Source organism: Ciconia boyciana, chromosome 2 (genome assembly GCF_034638445.1).
Source record: "Ciconia boyciana chromosome 2, ASM3463844v1, whole genome shotgun sequence".
Taxonomy (NCBI): Eukaryota; Metazoa; Chordata; class Aves; order Ciconiiformes; family Ciconiidae; genus Ciconia; species Ciconia boyciana.
In genome coordinates, this window is record NC_132935.1 from 112,710,676 (window position 1) to 112,738,186 (window position 27,511).

Genomic DNA, 27,511 nt, shown 5'->3' on the forward strand with positions numbered 1-27,511 from the left:
TTAGCTTCCCTGCATGTATCCCTAGAACTCTGACAGTTTGGAGTCTGAGAGCAGATGCAAAACAACTTACAGACCTTTAACAGTACTTGTTACTAGTGTTTGTTTTCTGCACATTCATGCTTGAGAAGAGGGCTGCCAGGACAACATCCCCAGGCACAAGGGAAGAAGCCTCCTAAAGCACCAAGGAAGGGACTGAGTGAGGAAGATATACAAGCAAGTAGGACAGATTCAAGCATAGCTGAATTTATACTGAGGATCCTGTAACTTTGCAGTCACTCTTCATGCTGCCTTTTGGTCTTATTTGCCCTTCAATCTTTGCCACTCCTTAATGTTTGACAATGAGCATCCTGCAAAGGATGCTCCCCACTCAGCCTCTCCCCTGTCTCCCCACTCAGCCTCAGAGCATGCTGGTTTTCCAGTGGACAGTGCGGAGCAGAGCAGAAGTGGATGCACAGAGAATCACGCTGATGTGGAAACAGCCATAAGTTCTCCTCCAGAATAATTCAGCAGAAAGGATCCAAATTTCTGAATATAGATAGGCCTTATGAATAAAGCAGGAAAGCCTTTTCAGTGAGAGCAAAAAAATGCTGTTTATTCTGGACATAACAATCTGGCAGTTCAAACATCTGCAGCTGTTTAAATGCACACTCACTTCTCCTCATACGTTCCCTAGAAATACTGCACACTACATTGATATATTATATACACAAAGGCATTTACATGTGTAGAAGAGCAAATTCCTTTGAGAAGTCACTCTGCACTACAGCATAAATACCATACCACTGAGGTGGAAGTTGTTAGTGTATCTTACCAGTAGGTCAGTCAGCGATTCCATCTGTCTTTTTGACAATTTGTTCACAGCTTCCCAGTTCCCTTGCGGTTTCATGTCCAGTGAAAACCCTTGGAACGCACCATGATTGCAGGTTACCTTTTCTTCAGTGTTGTGCAAAGGCAAGCCACAGAGCAGAGGTTTTTGTCCATGAGGCCAAATGCACGTTCCTTCTCAGTTTCTTCCTATCAGAGCTGATAAATTCCTGATTCAAAATTCAGAACAGCTCCAGCTGAGTCCCTCAGCAGTGGCTCCTTTTTAAGAGGGGTTAAACAGCCTCACATCCGATTGGTTTCAATGGGAGATGAAGACGCCTGGCCCCCTATGTTTCAGGCACAAGATATACTGATAGCACAATCCAGTCTTTTTATTTTTGTTGCTTAAATCAAGGAAGTCAGAAATGAGGAAAACAGTTTTACTCCACCCCACCTTTCTGTGCCTCTCCCTGTCAGCTCCTCATATCCCTCGGTAGCAAAAGGAGCTGTGTAATGCCAAGACAAGAGGTGGCAAGATCCAGATGACATGAAAATAATACGTACCACAAAAGAAATCCTCAGAAAAGTTTCATTCATGACATCCAATAGAGATGCCAAAAAAAGCTTGCTAAAGCACCAATCTTATTTTCCTTCCTGAAAAGTTAGGAGCCTGTACAAGCAAAGTGACTACACATTTTAAACAGATTCAATATCCTTCTCAGGACTCCACTTTCCTTAGGCAGTTGAAATTGCAAAGAGCTAAATTCTGCCCTCACTCATCTTTGGGGGACCCTCATTGAATTCAGTAAGACAGCAGATAGGAATATAAATACAGCTTTTGGCCCACCCATTTCAGTGAGGATTTTGAGCACAGCACGCCTAGAGAGACAAGCAGTTTACTTATTTTCATTTCAGTTCTTGGTCCTCTACAGCAGTGTTCTCCAACGTGGGGAGTGCATACCCCAAGGCGTGTGCAAGACAATCCATTGGGGTGCAGGAAGAATTTTTTCTGTACCCCAATAAAATTTAAAGATTTTTTTTAAATTGTGTTTATTTAATCTTTATCTCATCCTTTTTTTAATATCTATTTTTGTGTATACTTTATGATGTACGTATTACTACAGTAGTACTTATATATAATTTATAAATAAATATGCATATATTGGGGGTGCATGCTCAAAAGCTTGTTACTGATAGGGGTTTACAATAAAAAAAGTTTGGTGACCACTGCTCTACAAGTGTTGTTATGGTTTCCTTGAGAACACTATCACACCAAGTTATTTTGCCAGGATTCATAAAATTGCTTTTCAAATGCTATATCTAGTAATTAGTACTTTGATCATTAACCTAAGCCCTATGAAAACAACAACCAAAAAAACTGCTTCTGTGGACATGTCCTCTTCCTTCCTTTATGAGTCTCCAAAACACAGAACAACCGCCCCTCAATTCACTGAAAAAGTTATCAATCACGAATAGCACATATAATGCCGTATTACATGTTTGCAGAATGAAAAGGGGAAGGAAGAGACTGGAAGTATGTCCACAGGGAGCACACATTATCACAACTCTGGTTTCCAGAAGAACATGGTTCACAACAGCTGCCCACACAAAATTGAACGGGGTACAAATAGGGTGCAAAACACCCATGTGCCAAATGAAAGATCTCATGTGATATAATTTAAATATCACCTCCAGGTAACCCTACTGGTGCTGTACTATTTTAGTCTGTACTTACATACGCCTACACAAGCTGTTAAAATTATTCCCTTTATATTGATATTATGCTGAATTCAGCCTCCTAAATCCTTACCCAAACAAAACTTCCAAGGATGATATCATCAGTGAGTGAAATCCTAACGAGTCCAAGTGGGCCAAGATTTCACCCCTAGAGCTCTTGAACATCCCACTCTCAAAGGGGAAAGGGGAAGTGAATGCGTCTTAAGGTTATATTAAAACAATACCATTTAGAATAGCTCACTGTTCAAAATATTTACTAAATAATAGAGTGTGTGTTGTTTTATGCAAACTTCCTTTTTTCTTTAAAAAACATTTTTAATGCTTCAACAGTGTATTACTAAATAAACTGACAAAACATCTCAGAACTAACATAAACGTGCAATTTTAATGCCTTCTAATCACACAAATCAGCACAAGATTTTTGTACTTGTGCGTGACCTTCTTCAAATTATCCCTCCATTTTGGCTGAATCAGAATGAGCGTGGGCTATTTGATAAAAAACACTAAGTGTGTGAAATGAGGGGCCCTCATCGCTTCTGCCAGACTCCTCTTGACAGAATGATGATAGAAGCACCACATCCCTGGGAGAGTAAATGCAAACTGACAAGAGATGAGCCTTTAGATGTTGAATATAATCTTGAATTGTGCTTGAAGTGTCTTATTATCTTGTCTTTTGATGTCTGAAGGGGTGGCTCATTGTTAGAAAAAGGAAAGCCCTTGCACATCTTTGCCATCTTTAAAAATTGTTTGGCCTTTAACAACTGCTTTTCCAACTAATGTCCATTTCTCCTGACAATAAATATGGCAGGTCGTCAGCAAGTGACAAACAATTTACTTTACATGCCAAGCTTTTATGGTTTTTGAGAGCTCATGTGGAAGCATATTTTAAAAAGCAGTAGGAAATTAGCACCATTACAAATGTTAAGACGGCTGTGTGTGTGTAGTTCACTGTGTGGTTATTCATTACTGCTACGTTTCTGTTCTAAAGTCCTGTCTTTCCTGTATTCAGACTGCTGTTAAAGTTCTTTATTTATCATTGACTAAAAATAGTCAATGAAAAATAAAGAGCAAGAAGCAATTTTCTTCTGCTCTAAAAAAAAGCACTATTATAGATACAGTACATGGGTAATGCATAAAATCATATTTATTAATCATAAAGAATCAATATCAGTAGTGGTATGGAACAGTTTACCTGTATTGCAGACCCTCACAATCACATCACTGGTTTTTTCCACCTTCAACCAGCTCGACTTTTTTTTTTTCTTTTTTTTCCAAACTTAAAAGTTTAATGACGAATCAGATCAATATGATTCCTTAGCAACTAAATCACAGGCGCACTAGTTTTTCCTGTCACAGCACCAGTTTTGCGAAAGCAGTCAAGTTCTTTTTTCAGGCCTCCGTCACTCTGAGAATCCATAAGAATTCTCAAATGGATCATAAACTGTTACAGGGTTCAGGTTATTGTATCATTATAAAAACGTATTGATACAGTACAGATGACAAGACATGCAGCTCTTGTGCTAGTCTATTACAACCATCTGAATACCATAAGAAATATCAGATATAAACAAAATAAACCAGTTAGCAGTAAGCTGTCTTTTAGGGAACCCTTTTTTTTTTTAAAAAAAAAAAATGTTTTAACCTGGTTTGAAATACAACAGTTATATGAACCCACAGAAAAGAAAATACAAAATCAGAAGAATGGGTTATTAAAAATAAATAACCAAAAACCTGACGAGAGCCTAAAAATTTAATTTTTTAAAAAATCATTGCAAGAAAAGGCCTGATTCTGCTCCTTCTGATAAGCATGAATGTTTTGCTCCTGAGTTTTCCGACAGAGTATAAAACAAAACCCTCCCTCCATCTCCCTTCCAGTACAACCCCAGACAGCCTCACTGCCGCTGCTAGGAGGATGCACTGTGTGTTGTAACACACCAAAAGCACACCAGCCTTTACACCAGACAGGGGTCTGCCACCACATGCAAGCTTGAAATATGTAAAGTGCTATTCAAAATACACCAGCCATCATTTTACGTAAATGAGATAACAGCGATGTGAGAAAGGCTCAGCCCCCAAACTCAATCCCTTTGAGGTCCAGGGTCACAAGCCGGAGTCCCGCAAATCCAAAGTTGCTCATTGACTAGGACATCTCATCTGAGTAAACCTTTGCATCATCTGGTCCCTCTTTTATTCATTGCCTCATAAAAGCAAAGAGATGTGGGGGCTGGGGGAGAGTGAGCAGGACCAGCTGATTGAAAGATATTTTTTTTTTTGTCAGCAACTGTTATGAGAAGGTTCACTGTGCTGTATCCATGCAGTTAAAATAAGGAGGCTCTGAAAGCAGTGCATCAAATCCCAGCAACAGAGCCACACAAGAGTTTCCTTCACACTCTTCATACCAGGGAAAAAAAACACAACAACTCAAATGACTTATGCAGATGCTTTTCTTGCTGGATATTATAATTAAATTTACTTTGCTTATGAGAGTAAAGTAGATTCAATTCGTAGAAAAAAATATTTAAAAAATATCTTCATTTTCTGCTTTCTTCCAGTTGTAAATTTCATTTTTCCTTCAGAGAGATTTGTGACTTGCAGTCCCAAATATTTATGATTTCAGGCAAGGAAGCATAAGAAAGGAGGAGAAGTATCAAGCCTGTACATTTACAATCACCTTTGAGTTCATATATACCTGCCCAATTTCCCCCTCCCATCTTAATCACTGCTGATTTTTCTCGTCATGTTTTTGTTTCAGCAGTAACTACCATTTATGGTCCTTAATTATTTTTGAATGCCTAATTATGATAATTCACTCTATGTGTCCCATAAACATCCCCTAAAAACTTCTCCACCTTTATGGAAGCTTTACATAGGTTCCAACACGGACACATGGTCTCTGCCCTGCAGCAGGTCAGATGCCGTTCCTGCCACAGCTACTGCCTGTTTCCCCACAGCAAAACAGCAGAGGTGGAGTTGCAGAGCCTTTGCAATACACACGCATACCTGCTCGGCATAACAGAAAACCACAGTAACCCTGGGACTGGTTCAATTATTCATCTTTTGTTAAATATGAAGGCAGCATAATTACAGAGTGGTTGCTCCTTCCTGTCAGCATGTTTGCTTGGCGGATTTTAGCTCCAGAACATGGGAAGCTGTAGAACAGTGACCACGTTAGAGAGGTGGAGGCCACAGACTGGTATGCAAGTATTGACAGGACGAATACCCTGTTGAAATCTATGGTCTTCCTGCGTATGTGATGGACGGTCACCTGAGACCTGTCAGAATCTGGCCTCATGTTTATTCAAATACTGAGCAAACATGACATCTCTACACGATGTGAATAATTCCTAATTGTATGCAAAAGAAAATACAAAAACTGCCCCATATTGTATTTGCTCAAGAGATTAGACTGAATTCAAACGATCTTTCTTTCTTTCCAGTTAATACTGCGCTATCTCAAGAAATAATTACACATACTTAATAGTACAATATATTAAAGTATGCCTTAAGGTATATTTACTGAAAAGCAATTCTGGCTTCTTGATTAAACACAGGTTTTAGATCATCCTCTTCAAGGAACAAACCCCCCCAAACACTAAGTTTCAAACAAATCACAGAAACGTAAAGCAGACCTCGACAGCACGGAAGCAAAATGCACTCAAGTAGACCTGAGCAACAACTGTCCGTGCACAGCCGTATACGCTTCCAGCTGTGTGCACACACCAACAAGCAGAAGAAGAGAGGGGAACGGCTCCAAACCTGGCTGTAAGGAAGGAGAGGGGCAGAAAGGAGAAGTGGCACTGTTGTTTTTACTGACCCTCTACTTTACAAGCCTTGGCATTTGTGGTGAGAATAACAGGCTAGGCTGTGCATCCAGTGTGGTCTGGGAGAGGACTACCTTTATCTTCTGCTGGAAGGCAACTGACTGCTAATAATTCTTTATTCAACAACTTAAAAACAAGATTTTAAAAAGCAGGACTATGTTGGATAGAATGAACTAGAAAATGAAAATGACTTAATAGAATCTCTAATGGTCATCAAACCATGCAACTACCATCTGAACTGAAAAGCACAAAGATGTTTTTAAAAGCTAGTATTAATGCACATCTATAAACTCCATGCTAGTTTTCAAAGAAGTAATCTAATGATAAATTGCTGTAGTGAATACTGTTCTTAATATAAGAAAACCTTTATCTCTTATTTATGTAACATTCGAATCTTCAGAGTAACATGGAATTGTTTTAGGACTCTGATTTTTTTTTTTTTAATTGCATTAAAATAATTTACATTGTATTCCAGTCACACTGGCTAATAATTTTTTTATATATATAAAAAATATATATATTTAACTTTTGTAATCACTTTCAAGTAGCATGATTGCTCAGTTTTCTGAAATGTAACGTTTTCCTCAAGACAACTTCAAACTGTTCAGGAATTAAAATTATGGTTTACCTTTCCGAAAAGAAAGGACATCTGATAAGAAAAACAAACCTCCCACTCTCTCAACAACTCTTCTTGTATATTCTAAAACAAAAACAGAAACCCAAACTACTTTTAGGAATAGACAAGCAGTAGTTTAGTGTTAAACAAACACATTTTAGAGTGGCAGGGGCGTGGGTTGTGCATCGATTTGGTAGATGTAGATATCCCTGGAATATCTAGAGAACGAACCCAATTTCAGTCTCTCTGAAAACAGCAGGTTTTATTTAACCAGACGGGATGACCTCTGCTTTCAAAGTAAAAGGGCTTAGTCCTGCCTCCGAGAGCATCAAAGCAGTATCACAACATAAAGCAGGACATGTCACAATACAAATCTTCCTTTGTTTCATACCGATATTGATTTTGATTTTTATACGGTGGAAAAAGATAAATATGAGACTTTACACTAACAAATATCAAACCATTTCCATGACAAAATAATATTCCTGTTGAAACGCACAAATTATGACACATTTAATTTTATCCTGCTTTTGCTCCTGGTTCAGCATTAATTTTCTCATTTTTTGTCATTTTAATGTAACTTCTACCACTGAGCTCATCAGAAATGATTTTGTAACTAGCAAAAAAATGTTATTTTGGTAGTACTAATGGTAGTACTAGCGGTAGTCACATAAAAAGTCAGAAAATAAACCATTAATGGAAGAAACATTAATATACTGAATACACAATTAAATCAAAGTATAAAAAGCCATAAAGCTGATCTTCCCATCCTCTGACCATCTCTCCCCAAAAAAAGGGACGACAGATGATGGATGCAACAGAAGAAACAGCTTAGCAAGGAAAAAAGAAGAACCCACAAATGTCAGAAAGAACAAAACCTAGGAAGACAACACAACAAGGAAAACCAAGTGCTACATAGGATATTAAAGAGAAAAATGATCCACAGGAGAATGGCAACTGTTACTATGAGCTTCCTACAGCTACCTCTGCCTTTGGATATTTTTAAAAAATTTATTAACCTGACAGCAGGAAACTTTATACAGATTGCCCCCTGACAGGGTGCCAGCTTGGTATAAGCACTTGCTATCTCTTTATTTAGCATAAGGAAATCAAGAGAGGTGTTAAGTGGTGCCATGTGCACATTTGGGCAAATCTAACTTCACCTCCGTTTGCCTCACCCGCACATTTCCATGGAGAACTTGCTTAATCATGTGAAGTCCAATAGAAACATCCATTTCTCCTTCCTTCTCTTTTCTACGTTTGCTTCCTTTTTAATGTGCAAGTGTCTGATCTATTATTAATCTCAAAACACAAACTGGCAAGGATCTCAATCAAAGAAAGTAACAGTTCTTTCACAAATTACCTGTTTACTGTCTAGTAGCCAGCAAGTCCCCTTTGAAACATCCAGCCATTTATGTTGCTTTTAAACAAGTTTGTTTGTTGTTATTTTTATAACTTCAAAGACAGGGAGAAGAAGGATTAACTAATTAAAAATAAACTATTTGTCATTCAGTCGTACCAATTACATACTAGGATTTCACTTTTTTTTTCCTTCCCTCTCTAATGTTAGTTATTCTGTATATAAATACAGAAAATCAGACTGCAAGCCTCATTTAAGAAACACATAACATACGCTTAGGTCAAAAAAATTTAGCACAGAAGTAGTTAGAAATTCATGAGAACAAACAGAATTGTCTTTAAAAAAACCCACAATTAACTTTCTCAATACTCAAAATAGCTTTTGTTGTTTGTTTGCTTTTTTTAAATAGGCTGTCCTTGTCACAATTCAGGCACAGCAATAAGAGACTGATTTATTTCCATACAAGCAAGGGAATTTATAAGTGGGGCTGCAATATTTGCTCTTCATCAGCCCAATATTGCTTTCATCGAAGGTTAAAGGAGTAAGACTCCAGTCTCCTCAGAGTTGGAATATGCATGCTAGCATCAGTACCACCACTGCCTGAATTACCTGAAAGACCTAGGCACAGCAGGAACCCTGAGCTAAGGATGAATTTTCTATCTTACCATTGCATCGTGCTTTGTGTTTAAATAGTCGTAACATCTTTTTAGGCTTTAATGGGTGTTTACTCCCCATTCACAAGTGCATCCCCCACTAACTTCGGTAAGAACTCCGCCAAGGAATCGGACAATAACATTATTCAGAGTAGTTATTCAAGTCCCTAACTGTTTGCAAACACCTCTTTTGAAATGCTCATGTCGAATATATCCTTCAGAAATAACAGTCAATCACATAGCTAGATCTTCGGCTTCTTTGAAAACTTATTCATGAATTGAGCAAGACACCACTACATTTTAGAAAATGGATTTACAAGCCTCTATAATGACCTGGTACTGTAAACATGCCACCCATTAACGTTCCTCATTGACACAGTCTTTGTAATGAAATAGTGCTTCAAATCCACAGATTACTTGCTTTAATAAAAGTATCACACATTCAAGCACTAGCAGGATCGGTCCTATGGCCCTTATGGATGGCATGGATAACCGATAGTGTGTCAGAACAAAGCATCCACAATGTAGAAATTACTAAGTAAAATTATATGAAGAGACAGGAATCGTTATTTGCAGATTAAACATATTTCAAATGTTTGCTGCATCTAAAAAGAAGGCTCTGTTTTTAATATTGAGACCATTTGCGCCATGAACTTCCCTATCAGAACAGAAACATTCACTAGAGCTTTAAAATGCAGCAAGAGGGACAAACACACATCGCTTTCTTTCACTGAAATTACCAAACCTTACCAAAGTGTTCCTGACGGGCAGAGATCTTATAGGCCTTCAAAATTTGAGGATATAACCAAAACACTGAGAATCATCCTTAAATACACTGATGTAAGGAAAGGTTTTAGTCTGAAGGCCTTTTTTCCCCCCACAGGCTAGATATGCTGTTAATGACGATAATGTGAGCTTCGTCACAGCAACCTGGCAATGACCTCTGCTCTGACCTGCAGAGACCACTGTCTCAAGAGGTAAAAGACAATTTAGTCCTTTATCCTTTGTAACTGAAATTACTCCAGTGCCATAAATTCTAATCAAGGCAACTCCGATTTAAAAAAAAAAAAAAAAAAGATAATGTATGTTTCCTTAAAGAGCAATACAAGGGATCTACTAGCAAAACACAATCAGCTAGAAACAACTTCTATTCTGTTCCACTATAGCATTATACCTATACACTTATATAGAAAGATGCATTCAGTTCTGAAACATGGGTAACAATATGGGAAAGGAAAACAAAATCCCAATGCCAATGCAGGGGTTTGAAAATAAACCCTTGTTTATGGAAATGTGTACAGATTCATTTAACTTGCATATCCCCGCTCTGTATTTCAAGCATAAACAGCATTATGAAAAAAGCAAAAAACTGGTAGTGAACTAAATGAAACCACAGTCTTTGGATCCAGCACAGGAAACGTAAGATTTTGTTTCACTGGAACAAAACCTTGCCAGAAAAAAAAAAAAAAAAAAAAAGGTTAGCAGTCAATTTTTTGCTGTCCTGCAATTATTAAATAGGAAACACTTGTGCTCCACAATTATAGGCTTGGTCTTGCACTCACTATATACTTACAGCTTTATTTATTTCAATAAGTTTGATGCATAGAACTACAAGCTCGATCTCAAAGAGCAACTTCTTATAATACAGTAAAACTACCTTAACATGCAACTGCATTCCCGGCTTTCTTTTCACCATCATCTAATTATGTCACAAATTACCTTCAATTAAGGATGAATTAAGGACTGGATCTAACTCCAGAAAAGCCAGCCTCAGTCCACAGGGGCTTTTGGTGCTTGGACTAGCCACTTCTTTCCTGGGATTTTTCCTGTACAGAGAATTTTGTGAACAACATATACCTAGTGTCTATACCAACTTTTGAATCTCAACAGTTATAATATTACACAGCTAAACATAAAGGGGTTTTTTTTCTTACTAAGATTTTTCAGACCAATACTTCATAACTCATTCTAAACTTGTTTAAAGATATCGTATAAAATGGCAACTAGGATTCATTAACTTAGGATCAAATCCCAATGTGTTTATTCAAGAGAAGCTACTACTTAGCATTAACAAAAGCTTTCTCTAGTAAGAGCTGTGGTATTTGGCCTGGTTTACTATTTTGAAGCATATTGCAGAGCAAGACAAGTTGATCTGAAAATGACACCGCCAGGAATGTCAACAGCCAGACTCAGTTTCTCTGTTTCTTAACTGCAACATATGCTTAAAATAGGAGATACTGTTTCACAAATATTTTAAAGAGTAAACAATACACCACAAGATCTCTTGCAAAGCAACTTCACCTCATATAGAAATCCCAGTTTTGCTGAGCAGTAACTGAAGCACTGTAGCTGTGCTAACTCCACACTTCAAAACTGTACTTCTGAGCTAATGTGTTTCAGGATAGAGTCCTTTACCAACATGTTGCACTTCAGAAAGTATTCTTCATCATGTTTTTTACTCCCTTATTTTTCACATGATTCCAGTATCAAAAGTCTTTTGCACACAGGTATGCAGATTCCAAAAGTCCACTGATATAAATGCACAAGTGGAGGATTACAGATGCAAACCCCCAGACTACAGGACATCCTCTTCTTTCAAGAAAAAAACCAACCAACCAAACAAACCAACCAACCAACCCCAACCACCACCACCACCATCAAGAGAAAGCAAGCAAACAACAAGCAAGCACAACCCCTCTTAATCACAGCTGCTCCTGTCATCACTCACAGGTAACAACTGCACTGCAGTGACAAAGTGCATCTTCCCAGACACCTGTGCACCAGTTTTAGGTGGGAGCTATTTCAGATCATCAGAAACTTATCCCAGCTCGTGCTGCTATTTCTGAGTCCCAAGGAGCTGCAGCATTCACCTGCTTTGTCACTGATAGCAAAGCACTCATAAAAGAAACAAAAGTTTACTGCATAACTTCCTAAGTCAAAAATAAGTATAATTAATTGTACTCCTGCCCTTTCCTCACCTGCAGCAGGGACTGTTGTTGAAGAGGTGCCATTTTTATAATTAATTGTGCTATCTGCTACCAAAACAAAAAATAAATACCCACTGTTTCTATGGTATGCAGTGAAATACCAAAACAAGGAAGTTTGAGAAAAAGGAGGTGGATTTTAGGAAAAGGTACAGGTGAGCAATGCAGGTCCTTGCAGAAATAAACCCATCCATCAAAAGAAGCTAAGCAGAATGTGTCTGGTGAGAAAGAAGAAAGCTCTTCACATCTAATCATTCAACTCTGTTCATCTATATGAAAATAAGACTCGTGAAATATTGCTAACATCAACAAGACACTCAAATGCTGGTCATTCATTCCAACTAAATCAGCACATGATTTTCACAAATTTTTCAAAACCCATGAAAGCAGCAGTGTAGAAAAACTTTGTTCTCTATGGACCTGTCTCCTCCCCATGACTTTCTAAAATGCTCCTCCCTCTCCTGCTTAACAGATTTGGGGCAAATTTTCACACAGCACGTATTAAATGTTATATTGTAAAAATAAAATTATTATATCTGATCACATGAAAGAAAGCTGGAGGAGAAAACTGTCAATCTCTATGCCATCACATGTCAATAAGTCCACAAATAATTTAATTTCAGAGACTGCAAAGAAAGGCCTAAAGTATGCATTCCTAACATCCTATTCATAACATTAAACAAAGAGAAACAGCTATAGAATAATGCTCCATATTTATGTATCAAAGCTTTAAACAAAACTACACGTAATTATTTTAAATGTTTACTGCAAATCTATCTTAAGGGATGCATCCATGACATAAAGGCTAATCATCTTTATTTTAAATTTGCTCAGTTTGATCCTCAAATGTATCAAAATAGCCCCATTATCCTTTATGTTCCCAAAGTTACTAAAATTAACTGACAAGGGCTGCTGCTAAAAGATCTGTAGCATCCGTCATAATTGTAACAGAACCTCGATAAATGGTACATAAGTTCATACTGAGGCAATTGAACTATTTCACCTACTTTTGTTTACTTGGGAACATGTTTTTAGCAGTATAAGAATCAGGCTAGCAAACATCTTACACTCACCAATAGAAACAGCACAATATATTAATTTGTAGCTTTTTCATTAGTGCTTTTAGGGACATAAATTATATTTGAAGTTCAGAAGGAGACAAGATATTGTTGCACATCATTTCTATATCCCACACGGCAACTCTAATGAAAGTGTCTGTGTATATTTCACTATCACTGCAGAGCATCCAAATGACAATGGCTCAAAAAAATATCCTGCCTTTTATTACACGATTTGCCTGATCTAAAACCAACCAAACAGACATTTTACTACCTTCAAATTAAAAGTCCATTTTTTGTTTTGTATATGCCTTGCTATATTTAATAGATCCACCCTAAACATTTGAGCAAATAAAATACAGAAACACAGCTGAAGATATTTATACTACTCTAGACAACTAATAGCCTTCTGAATTTTAGTCATTACAATTCTTCCCTGGATGAAATGGGCTAAAACAATTATTATATGCTTTTTGAAGATTCAAACTGCTAATGGAAATTATGCTTTCCATGGAAACAAAGATTACTAAGAGGGTGCTTAAAAATGGATGTGATATTCAGTAATGGTCATTACTGTAATCCAGAAATTAAGTTTTAGGATTTTTAAATTATTATTATTTTCCCATATCTGTAGTGAAGATGTTTAGTAAAACATTTTGTACTATATCTTTTAGTAAGGGGTAAAGAACATTTTAAAAGAAAATTGCATCTATTCTTTTGTTTAAAAAAATCTTGCAGCTCTTACTGTAGCTGGAATACTGAAATCTGAACACTGCTACAGATTTCCTTACAGATTATGAAATCAAAACTTGAATCTTAGAAAATGGGCTCTCACCCTCTCTCCCTTAAAGCTGCATTCCCTTTAAACAAGGTCTTTTTCCCTTCAACTTCCACCTATAGGATCATGTAAAATAAGGAAATTCTCCGTTTCTGTTAAGGTTTGTCTCAAGTTACAAATGGAAATGATTAAAAGGAACTCCTTCAGGAGAGCAGACCCTCTAAACCCAAAATGTCACTATGTACCGTATAGGGCTGCTCCAGCTCAGGCATCTATCACTCAAGCACGCACCTCAACAACTCTGCTCCCTTTTCTGATTAGAGATCAGAGTTGCTTGAGTTGGCTTACAGGGTGTCATCTGTTTGAATGACAGATGTCTGTGTTGGAGTGCCACTCTTGCTGCTTTTGTTTTGATTGTGAAAGGTTACACTTATCTGGCACAATTTAGACTATTTAAAAATAAATAAAAATGCAAAAGGCAATTTCTCTTTGCAGAGTCTTTAGCAGAAATATTTCATTTCTAATTTAAATTCCAAAAACATTAGCTCCATGTGCAGTACCCTTGGTAGCCTTTGTTTACTCAGTACAGAGTGTTTTCTATGGGAATGTTTCAGCTCTCTTCAGCCAGCTTTATCTTTACCATATAAAATGATAACTTTTGAGTTTAATCCAGCCTTAGAAAAAGCTGGTAGCATACAAGACACATCAGCACCTAATGCAATAAATGTTAACGAACTACTCCAAGAAAATGGTCCCCCCTCTATTTTTTTACGTTAGAGACCATGGATCAAAAGAAAACATAAAATGTCTGCAACTTGCATAAAATAAGTTCATTGTTGACAAAAGTTTTCAGGACTGACGCTGTCATTCTGGTAACCACTTGCAATGGGAGCAGAGGGCTGTATGCCTGCATGCTCCAAGCTACTCCTCTGAACTTACAAGAAAATTGAGTGAACAAAAAAAAAAAAAAAAAAAAAAAAAGAACGGGGGAGATTGCTCTTCCGGACAACATGGTAGCAGTGAAATGAAATACCTAGACAGACTTACCGAAGAGCTTGCTGGGAGTGTCCTCGCTGTCATTTGATTCCACAGGCGCAAGCAGGGGCTCATTCAGCTCGTTGTCTGAAGTAGCTGCCTTGTCCTCACCTCTCAACTCTGCATTCATTTCACTCCGCAGTGACAGCAAGGGCTTACTGACTTGTCCAGCTATCATTGGATCCTAGGATGGGGGGAAAAAAAAGAGTGAGGGGAAAAAAAAAAGTGGCAGCTTTGGTGTGCGTATACTCTCTTCCACTCCCTCTCCCTCTCTCACTCACACACACACTCTCTCTCTCTCTCTCTCTCTTATCTCTGGCTGCTCCTGCTGTTATTGCTGGCTGCAGTCAAGTGAAGAGCTATTACAGATCCAATGAGTTTTCCATTACTCCCCACCCTATTAAAGCTCAACTAGCATGTGAGAGATTCAGGATGCTTTGGAGGAAAACTTCTATGAAAGCAACATAACCAACACAGCTTTAATTGTGGGATGTGCTTTTTTTTGTGTGTATGTTTTTACACCTCACCCTGTCCTTAACGTAGTAAGAAAAGAAATTCCTGTATGCTCCAACGCCACGGAAGAGGAGCACCCTGCGAGCGCTCCATAGTGATTTAAAGAGGCATCCTCAGCTGTACAATATTAACAAAATCAAATACACAGTTTCTAGCATTCCAGCCTTTCTATGAAAATACACAGCAGCAAATAGCCATTTCATTACATACATTCAACAGAGAAACAGATTTCTTCTAACTATTCTGGTCTTTGGGATACTATGCTCCAAAAGTCCATAAACACACACAAACACATATTTTTCTTTTGAAAATAAAAAACACAGAAACCATTTTTTAAAAGATAAAATTAGGGAAGATACTTACTCAAACAGTTTGCAATTATTCTTGTGTTTGCGACATTATATCCCCCATAAAACATTACACATATATATACATTTAAATTTTTTCTTGATGATTTGGATCTGTTTTATCTTCTGCTCATTGAGGACATTTGGGGGTCGGGCATTACTTCCAAGCACACTCTATTATTCCGTTTGCAAACTAATAGGCATAATATCATGACAGCACGGAAACCAGAGTGAAAAAAAAACCTAAAAAAAGGAAAGGAACAAGTGACCTTGTTGCGCTCTCTGGCAGCTATTTATTGCAAAGTTCATGCCTAAATGGTTCTTATGCAGAGAACAGGTGACCAGCGAGCAAGTAGGTTGGTTAGCATGTTCCCTCTGTCCCGTCCTCACATTGGTCGATGTTTGCCTATGGGTTTTTTAATGTATTCATGTCTGAAAAGTGAATTTGATATGACACATGATAATCTATGAAAATGTTAATCAATACAAATAGTTTAAGCTGTCATCAAATGCACTTCTTTAGTCAATACTCATATCGCTGAAAACAATGTCACTGTCACCAGGGCTTAATTTGCACAGCACTTAAATATTGGACTCTGTGCATCAATGCACTCCTCTTCAAATACTGTAGGTAAACACATTTTCTCCCTATTTAAGGCTGAAGCACTCAGCACGCATTTAGCTGAGCCGAATCCTCCCTTTTGAATACCTTGATAGGTCCACTGGAGGGCAAAATTAATACTTAATTGAATCTCACAGTCATCAAAATAATCAATACTTTTTTATTATTTATTCTTTACAGTCTGTTGACTGTTTCAAACCTCTGAGGGAATGGTGGAAAGGATTCATGGCTTTGAAACACTGTCATTTAACAAGGTAATTTTCAGTGGGGCATTAGGGGTTGTGAAACATATAATAAAACAAAAATGGTGGCTTATAATAGGAAGAAAGAAAAGAATTATATTTCTGCCATCTAACAAAACAGGATAAATAAAAAAGCAAGTGCGAGAGGGAGAGGGAGAAAGGAGGGGGAGAGGGAGAGAAAGCCTGGCTTTTGAAGGGTTTTATCATATCAAGAGCAGAGCTGAGCTTTCATAATGCTGACATTTCTCATCCTGACAATCCTAAACAAGTGGAAAGGATGAGATCGCAGATATCATCTTTCATCACATTCCCCAGCTTAAGAACCAACATGACAGCTTCTCTCCCCTTTACACTGTTAATTACTAAATAAAATACTGCTCTCTGTCAGCATTAGATTATTGCAGATAGCAACCACAAACATTACTCCATTGTTTTGTTTTGCCCTTTTTTTTTTTTAAACCAGTGATACCTACCTTGAACTCTTCAGAAAATAAATTAGGCTTGTGTCTACATATTGTAAATATATGAAACATAATCAATTTAATCAATGTGGTCAATCCATGTTATTGTCAGGCTAAATTGCTGGTGATTTATTAACATTTCATTTACTGTATTTATTAGCCAGCAACAATCTGAACATTTCTTAGATGTTTCTAGTGAGGAAACAGAAGTTAACAGATTTCTTTTGCCGAGGCTGTAAAAAAACTCTGACTTGTTTTGCCTCATATTCATATTGCATTATGGACAGTCATTTACAAAGGCAAAAATTTTGTTTGTTTGCTTTCATATACTAAATAATGTATTTTAGCAGATTTTGCAGCTAAAGGTCACTGTGAACACAAACAGCATTGTTTCAAAGTCTGGGCTGCTGCCCTCAGTTTCAGCTGTTCAAAACTAACATCAAGAGTGGTTCCCTAACATGTGAATCAGGACAAAATTTGACCATTTTCATCAAAGTATTTTGGGGAGGGAACTAATCCTGTCCACAGAGCTACACTGCTAATCTGAAGACTAACAGCAATTTAATGGAGGATGCTGAATCAGTAGGATTCTAGACTAAAGTCTCAGCTGCCAAATTTTGAAGTTGAATATATGAAAAATGGGAGAAAGAATAATGTAGAAAATGTGACAGCACTGGGAGAAACCTCAGCCCTTAGATGTCGGTGAATTCCCAGCATCTTCAATGGGGCCAGGACTTTACCTGTTATGTACATCAATAATTCGGCCTCATCTGGAGTACTTTGTTCATTTCTGGTTAGCCCATCTAAGAAAGATACATCAGAAAGAGATGCGCGGTAAGAATGATAAACAGATGGAAAGGATTGGGAATGTTTACAGAAAAAAAGTGAATAAGAACGAGCATGATCAAAGTATACAAAATAATAAATGGCAGGGAGAAAACGTAGATCAGGAACTATTCACCCTGCCTTGTCTGAGGAGAAAAGGGGCCTCCACTGAAATGGAAAAGTAGTAAATCTAATAATAATAATAATAAAAGATAACTTTCCAAACAGTAAGCGGTGAAAACCTGTGGAACTCATTGCTGCAAGATATCACTGAGACCTGCACAGCAGTAAGCATCAACATAACTGCTCACATGGCTGGGCAGACTCCTAGCAGTGAATTTAAAACAGCTTTGCAAACACAGAGCCAAGTATAAAAACTGAAATAATATAAACTGCTGTCCCTTCCCTCAGATGGTATCAGAACCTGTAGTTAACCCCCAGGGTAGCTCTCTCTGTCAGGTGGTGAATGAATGACAACTTTCTCTATAAGCAGATGGATTAGATACTGTCTAAAATTCTAGTCTACATGAAGACTAAATAAATCACTTCAATGATGGGTTGAAGGAAGGTTTGTTTCCTTCAAAAACATACTTTTAAAAAACGGACATTTTTAAACTTCAGGTTGTCTCCAGGCCTTCAACTGCTTTCCATACTTAAGAATGTGTCTCTTCTGCAGTGGATTATACATGATTAAAACCTATTATTTTTACAAGAAGCGTAATAAATTCTAATTCCAGTGCGCAGCAAGTGGCCTAGTCTGCAAAATCCCTTGGGGACTGGAGGGGTTGTTCCTATATTTCCCAATGGCCTCCCTGAAAAAAACTCTGGAGTAGTTGCTATGCCAGCTGCAGGCCCAGCAGCCTTCTCCTCCTCCTCTGCCCACCCACAAAGTCCAGCCCAGAGAGGACCCACAGCATTGGGGAGGATGCATTGAGGCAAGGAATTGCATGAGCATCTTTTGCAGATAGTCCCGTCAGGATCTGTCCTCTTCCCTGCCCTGGATGTCTGTGAGCTTGACACTCAGCATTTGCTTTTTGAGAAGGTGTTAAAGGTCAGGTTACACTTTGCAGTGTAACACAGCATCACAGGACAGCCACACGAAAGTTTAAGCTTTTCATATACCAAATTGAAAAGTCTAAGAATGCATGAAAAACAGAAAGATGAACTTTCTAAAAAGGGTTTATATGCTTTAAGAAGCAATGGTACATAAGAGGGATATAATGCTTCAGTATTTCAAATGGCACTATAACCATAAGAACAAAGTTCAAGTTATGTGAGAACTAAGGAATTACAATCCCTTTATTCAAAATATACCTGTATATACTATACATGTAGTGACAAATTTTACACACCTCTCTTGCAGATAGTCATAGAACTTGTCATCTATTTCTTGTCCAACTAGCACTAGTATTTCCAGACGTGCCTGTTTTCTATGAGATTTCGCTGACAGTTTTGTGCAGCGAGTGGTCCTCCCTGCTGTGTTTCTCCCTTAAGGGTGGCTTATAGCTCCTATAATTCAGCTGCAATACCTGCTACACCTCTGTTCAGCTCTGCCACTCCCCAACGACTTAAGCAAGCTGTTGGGCTTAATTTAACAGTAAAAATCATGTGGATTTGCAAATGCAAGTTACAGTTCTGGTTACACACCCTCTTTTAAAAGCCAAAACCTTTACCTTCTTCTTAACTGCAGCACTGTACAAACTACAGGAGAACATTTATCACTGTGTTAAAAGCTTTGCCTCTGCACTTTAAGAGTAAAGGTGCAGTTTCTAAGCAAAACTATTTAGTAATCAAAGACAGCTTTTAAAGGAAATTATATGTGTTTTTTTGTGAAACATACCCTAGACACAAGTCTAAAAATGGGAGAATGAACTACTGTTATCCTTAATGTAGGACTTGGGTGATGATAAGGCTTTATAGAGGCTTCATGCACTGGTTTGGCCACTGGTCTAAATTTTGTACTTTCTGGCACCATAAACATTGTTGGTCTGAATTTAATTACTTTAATTAGGAGAAAAATTAAGATCCTTTGTTTTGCTTTTTATTTTGCCTTTAGTTTGAAATTACTTGCACAGACTTTATTTCTCTGGATTAGAAGTACTTGTAATTAATTTCCTGATTTTTTTCAAGATATGAAATAAATCATGCCTCCCCTCTAGGATTCTGATCTTGCACAGACTTCTGTTTGGGACATATACAGTGCATATGTTTGAGCAAACACTCCAACTATACTAGCAATAAACATGAAATTTACACTGTTCATACATTATTCTAATGACTACACCAGCTTTTCAAAATTTTTAATCAAGACAGAGCACCATCATAACCTTGGATAAAGCTATTTTAAGACCTAACTTAGCTTATAGTTTTTGAGTGAGGAATACATTAGAAAGGCTTTACTGGGGGGAAAGGATTTGATTTATTTTGTGTCAAGTACCAGTGAAATTTAGGATTACATTCATCTTAGGAACTAGTCCTTCTTCCTTCATCTTATTGCTTCTAGAGGTATTCAATATTTTTTCCATAAGTAATGATTTCTCATGGACAACCTTCTTTGATTCTTTCTTCTTTAAACATTGTTTTATCTGCTGTCACTAATGTGCTGATATTTCCACCCTAATCTATCCATAGTCTGGTTTATGCAAACTACCTTGAATCAACCTTTTGTCCCCTGCTAGCCTCTGACCATTGCTACCTGCTGGCTGTCACTTCCCCAGAAAAAGTTACAGAGAAAAATCTTCTAATTTTCTTCACAGTCACCTGTACCACCATCCTTAGATGGATGTTTCTATAAGCAAAACAAACAAGACTGCTGATATATGATCATTGATCTCCCTTCACTAATTTGATCTTGTACTTCTATTTACTGCATTACATATTTACTTATATTACCTATATTACTCATATTTAACTTACTAAAATCTTCAGTATTGCCTCTCCTTCCTCTTACAGCAAAAAGCTGATATATCCCCAGCTCTTCTCACTCAATATGAATGTTATCACCAAAAACAGTCTCCACTTTTCTTCAGCTGGAATAGTATTTATTCTCCTCATGCAAATCTCTGTAGCAGAGAAGATAGTTCTTTTCTTCTCCCTTTTCGCAATACTAGCATGACTTTGGACATTGTATTTTTCCAGTGATACTCATCTTCGCATCTATTGTCCAGGTTGCAGTTAAAAAGGAGCATTTTCTAGTTAAAAATAACATAGCTAACTAACTAACCAGTGCCTAATTATATTCATGTTATTAATAGTACTGAACTTTAATTAACAACTTAATTTGGAAAGTTAGAAAGACTATAACTGCCCATGGTGCTTTCTCTCATTTCAATATTCTTCTCAGGTTAGGCAGTAATGCTAGGATGGTCTCCTTCATTTATTTACTTAGTTTCAAGTCCTCTGGAAATTGAAATAGTTGGTGCTGGCTAGTATGACATAGCTTCTGACAGAAAAAGCTTTTTTCAGAAACTCATGGAGGTTTTAATTGTAGCTTTAGGAATCTTAAAGTTGAATGAAACTTTTTTTTTTTAAACTAAGTTTTATGTGGCAATGTCCCTTGAATTGCTGTCTTGAGATTGCAATACTACAACGTGTTTTCAAATCATACAAACCAAAAAACCCTCACTAAACATACTCCCCCCCGAACTATTTTGCCTAATGAAAATGTTTCACATATTTCTTACACCTATTGAGAGCAAGCTGAAAAGTTCACAAGAGAAGTCCTAGTCAATTTGCTAGTCAGGTTGCTCTGCAACATGCTGACTAGAGGCTGCAGGATGGGAATATGCACACAGCAGCTGCACAGTAGTAAATAGATAGGTCACCATTTGTTTTATAATCAGCTTGGGTTTATTGCTCTAAATGTACCCCAGCAGTCATGCTGCATGCTTCAAACGGGAAAGAAAGGCAAAGTATGTTAGTTTCACCATAGAAGAAGAGAAGTGACGAACAACTATATCATTATAGGAGACTGCTGCATCTCTGGCCCAGAAAAGCCATTTCTGGAACTGGGTGGGAAAGAAAGACTCGCATGTATGAATCCAGACTTTGTGTTTTTCCTGACCCACATGACACTCAGAAATCACTAATGCCAAGAGTACACACAGCTTTACTCTAAACGTTGCTTTCAACTCTTGGAGTTGACCTTAATGTTTCTGATCCAATTATTAATCTGATTTAAGAATCACTCTGCTCTTCTTGTTGCAAACCATTTCATCTTTAGAGTTTTCTGCCACATACAGGGTGAAGCTATATAAAAGTTTCCTCTATTAATTAGGATAACAAGAATTGTAATTTTGGCTTTGGCCCGATTATAATGATTACCCATTTAAATGACATTCTGGGCTTACTGGAAAGGAGCTTGTTCATCCATGGACACGTAGCAGAAGTTTGTATGCATACAGAGGTCAAGAGTCAGACAAGCTACTATTCTGGGAAGCTACCAAGCTCGTCAAAACACTTGATAGATAATAGCACACAGCCACCAGGAGAAATAACAAGTCTTGAGAGTGGCGAGAGAAAGCAGCCTTCTTTTAGTTAAAGATTCTTGCAGCCACACAAAGCCAACCCCATTTTTGAGAAACCAGAAGATCAGGCCCTACAGATCATGACAGGACAAAGGCGGAACAGGCAGGAACATTTTTGACTGGGGCCAACATGGTGGAATAAGCCTTCAAGAGACTTTCCCACTCATTTCATAGAATCATTTAAGTTGGAAAAGACCTTTAAGATCATCAAATCAAGAGATTTCCTACTCTTCTATCATCTGATCACGTGAAAGAAGGAGATGACGTAGGAGAGCAATTAAATCTGCAATTAGAAGATGATTCCTATCAGGAGTAAGACTTTGACACATTTTCTTCATAGGAGTAGTGGATGATTCCCACTGCTCTGTCAGTTTTATTCTGCAGGGAGCCATGTCAAACATAAGAAACCATCCAGAAAATTATAAGCCTGTAAGAATAACTAGGATTTTCTAAAACTTGTATACTGTGGGGCCAACTTTGCAGAAGACTTGAAAAAATTTCTATTATGAAGAGGAAGACATGTCTTCCATTAAAAAACAAAAATTAAACATTTCTATAAAGGTGTTTATCACTCCTAGGGAAAAAAAATCCATTCTACCCTAATGTAATAAACACACGTTGTAGCTGTCTAAAGGATCTTTGCTATCAAAACAAAAACTTCTCATTCGCACTGAAAATGATTTCACATTAGGTTGTTTTAGTCTCCACACTGACCACCTAAAGGAGACATGATCCTGTTTACCAAATCATTGCACTATCTTCCCATGAGTGCTCTTTCACGAGCCTGCCAGTTCTATAACTTGCCTTTTTTTTTTTTTTTAAATATTTGCTCAATTTCTATTTTGAAGGGGCCGTAAGCACAAGGCTTCTCTTTCCAGACGATCTTGCTACATAAGTTAAAAGATCCTGCTAGAACCTACAGCATCCCCTTATCAACATAATCCTTCTGCTCTCCATGAGGAAGAACAGTCAGTAAAATACTCCATGGCATACTCTGAGTTAGTCTTTCCTAGGCAAAAGATTGCTCATCAGGATTTCCACCACAATGCATTCAAATGATATTAATTCGGCCTAATCAGAATTTAAATATGGTAATATATGCAGTTTCTCTATATTTTCATTTTCCAGGCTTTGTCTACCATGCACACACCAGAAACAGCTTTGGGGGAAGAAATATCAAAGCCAGAATTCAGTTAAAATTGCTTTCTTTTAGAAATTAGCACATCCAGAACCACACCAAACCCAAACTTAGAATAACTTTTGAACATTGATCATGTATGAGAGAGAAACTTGACTAGGCAGCATAGAAGGGACTCACAGCAATTGAAAGACTCTCTTCTTCTCTTAGTTAAACAAAAACTTGTTTTTACATAACATATCAGGATTTGCAAGCTGTAAAACAAAAAAACATTAACCTGAATTTTTGAAAATCAGAGCATGGATTAAACGATAACCTAACTCAGCAGTTAATTCAATTACTTGCATTTGATCTAGGAAAACCCAAATCAAGATCTGTCTGTAGCTGGCCATGGACTTGGCCATATCAAGAAAGTAACTTTCTGTTTCGGGATGCGTCTTCCCTGACTCTCACCAGAAATTCCATCAAAGACACACAAAGTGACACCTTCAAAAGAAAATTTGTTGAAGTGGGGACATATCAGTTTTAGTGCAATGAAGCACCCTTTTCTAGTGAAATTTTTTTTTTGCTGAAGGTTTTTTTTAAAGTAGTTCTAATCTAATTCCAGTTTCATCCAACTCTTGGTTTGAATGCCACTTTTAAAAACAGTTACAATCTATAATACAAAACACAGTCACAACTTAGACCAGTTTGGAATTTGGGTATATATTTTTTGTGAACCTTTCAAAATCCTTTATAAATAAGGGTATAATACTTAAACAAAAAACACACAAGGCATGTCAGGATTTCAGCAGAGTATCACAATCAAAAATTGCTGGAAAATCTTCATTTCAGTATCAAATTGTTCTTTGTCAGCTTGAAATCAGTGAGAAGGTCTGCCTTAGATTCTTATGCCTAAACAAGACTGAAGGCTTCCAAAATCTGAATCTAAACTTAGGACAGCTCAGCCTTGATTTTAATATATTATGTGATTAACAAGGTAGTCAGCTCTTATGGGAGCTCTTCATGGTGCTTGCTTTAAAATAACATACTTGAATTCTAGTGACAAGTATGGGAAATTACTTCTCTCATGGCATTTCTACTTATACCATACCTTCTACCTCAGATTTCCTTTTATCTACTCTGTACATAGAATAAGATAGCAATAATGCCCATCTATTGAAGAAACTGAAAGCTTCACCTGAACTAAGTCTCACAGACTAAAATGTTCTTTTCTTTTTCCAGATGCTAGAAGATGCACTGCCATAAAATGCGGAGCTCCCAGGTTAAGAGTAAGAATCCCAAATAGTTTTCCTATGGTTCTCCTGTGTTGAGCTCATCTGACAGCAAAGCCTACTGTTATAATTGCTAAACATACTTAATAATGCCACAAATACTGCAGATCAATAATGTTATGCTTTTTATATTTTCCAAGCCTTTCCCACTGATAAATGAGTGCAATTTTTTTTTAATCATTACAGAGGATCTTCAGGGTTACTTTTCTTCATACCAGGTCTTTATCAACACCTGCGTACCACATCTTTCTTTTCACATTGTAGATCACAACATATTAATTTCTAATTAAATGCATTCCAAATTCAACATGCCTTTAACTATCACACAGCTTCACACTTCTAATGCACTTTGCATAAGGATTTGGTTTTCTTTAAGAACTTGAAGCCCAAAGGGTGCTTCGCCTTTTTGTCAATGGCCTTAGTCTGCTGGAAGCTGCAAGTATACTTAAAAACTCCCAGTGTTTCATTCATTATGCTAGGGTCGGATATATCACACACCACACACAGTAACAGTATTATGTGTTGGACATATAGGAGGATCACTTTAATTCAGAGCAATGTAACAGCAGCTTTTCTGTTTAATGCCTTACAATAGGAAAATAGCATAACACTTACTGATCATTTTAGCAGCAATTACAGTAACTGGATTATCAATAAACAATGAATGAAGCATTTCTCAGATCTGCTAGTATTTTCCTACATGGACAATTCTATTCTTTATTAGATACTGTTTGGTTTGGGCTTGGGGGGTTTTTTTGGTTTTTGTTGGGTTTTTTTAACAAAGTTGCCATGCAATGATTTGCCATTGGCTCCCTATTGTTTCTTAAGAAAACTCCTTCTAAACAATATTTTAAGGCAGAAAACTTGATCAGAGAGTAAAACAAAACATGCACCTACAGCAACACTTTGTTGCTTGCACCTTATTTGCAAACTGGCCAACATCACTGGGCTGCTCGGTTTCACCCTTGAAGAGTAGCTATCGCTGCTCTGCTTAGAGAGCACAGTCACAAGTGCCATTGATTCCCTTCTGCTTCAACAGCAGAAAAATCTTTGCAAAGATCCTGCTATCATTTATCACATACATATATAATGTATGTACATATATGTGTGTATATATTACATATATAAAAAAGCTTTTAGCAGTCCTGATTCTCTTCCCAATGAAGCCATTTGGATTGCTGCCATCTACTTCAACAGGGACAAACACATACTCAATTCTCTACATGAAAAATCACTGAGATCTATGCAAGGGCCCTGATCTTGTCACTGAAATCGATAACAAAACTTCAATAGGTAACCCTAAATGTAGTTTAGTTGTTTCAAAAAAGCGTAGGTCAACATAAACAATCTCATAAGATTATTGGTCTCAAATTACTTTTCAACCTGCTAAAAACTTTATGTTATTTTAAAAATACAATTAATAAATGTAGTTTTTGAATGTAAGACTTTCTTCAAATTATTAATATTATTTAGAGACATGACATAATTTTCAGATTTTTTTGCAATATGTAGGATTATACAAAGTATGCACAACCCATGCACAAATATGCATATTATTACAAACTCTCTTTTTGGAAACATTAGCATACCAAAAATGAATACAAAAATAGCTATTAATAACTTCAGAGTGATAAAAAAATTACAAAAATAAAGCAATAAATTGCAGAATATAAGAGTTTTGATCACAATCTCACATTATTTTTTCATGATAAGTTATTTTCATGCATCATTCTAAGTGGAAATTAATATTGTGTGTTTGGCATATATATATTTGAAAAAAGCACCTTTGCTTTTTACTTTTAAGAAAAAGCTAATTCCTATATCTACATTTATCATTAGTTTTCCGAACCTAGAAGCTACATGTATTTACCGTTTGTATATGCAAAGGCAAAGAGCCGCTTGGGTTTCCTGCAGCAAGCTTGAGTATACTAATACAGCTGTGAGAGCATACCAGTATTCAAACCACCTTCGCCCTCCCCGTTAGTCCTCTTTTAATGAAAAATAGCCTTTTCTTTGTGGGAGAGGAAGTTTGCCACCAGGTGGTTAGAATAGGAGGGCTGGCACCTTGGAGGCTCAGTTTTGCCACTGAACCTCTATGCATTGCTGGCCAAATCACCTAATCTCTATAGTCTGTTCAACTGATTTGCAAAAGAAAGAGCAGGGCAAAGGTGTCTATTTTGACTTTTAAGCGTTCCTGTGAAAATGTGAGAAGTAATCTACCCTATCCCCACAGAGCCTCTACTGAACTCTTTCTTGATCTGTTTTTCTAGGGTTTAATAATATCTAACTTAAAGTTTCATAAAAACCCGCTTTCTTCAAACAATACTTTCAGATTTTAATGATATTTACTGTTAGGACACTTTCCACTGTATTTAAGTGGCCCATTCTTAATTTGTCCCATTACTTCCATTTATTCCTTTTGTTAACCTACTCCTTTGACGATTTACCTGCTTCCGACACCGATAGATATCTGTTTTCTCATGCATTGAGCAAATAATCAAGCTATGCATATTTAACCAATTTAATCCTTACATCAACAAAAATCTGTCTCTCCCACTTCTTAACCTGGTGGCACTTCTGATCTATTTCACAGAGCTGCTGCAGGTCTTGTTGTGCCTAGGAAACCCAACACTGGGGCAACTTCAAAGGGTCTTCTAGGAGCAAAAGATACTTTTTCCTTGCTCTCTTCCTACTTACTCACTGGTACTATGTGTGCC

The 27,511-nt window shown here is 37.2% G+C and overlaps 1 protein-coding gene across 1 annotated transcript in view; it reads right to left on the reverse strand.

Annotated features, from left to right (window-relative positions):
• Window positions 1-27,511, reverse strand: part of POU6F2 (POU class 6 homeobox 2) — a 318,450-nt gene that overhangs the window by 244,092 nt on the left and 46,847 nt on the right. Inside the window, exon 2 of the mRNA XM_072851409.1 lies at window positions 14,859-15,030. Within this exon, the coding sequence (XP_072707510.1) occupies window positions 14,859-15,030 (172 nt within the window). The remainder of the gene's footprint in view (window positions 1-14,858; window positions 15,031-27,511) is intronic.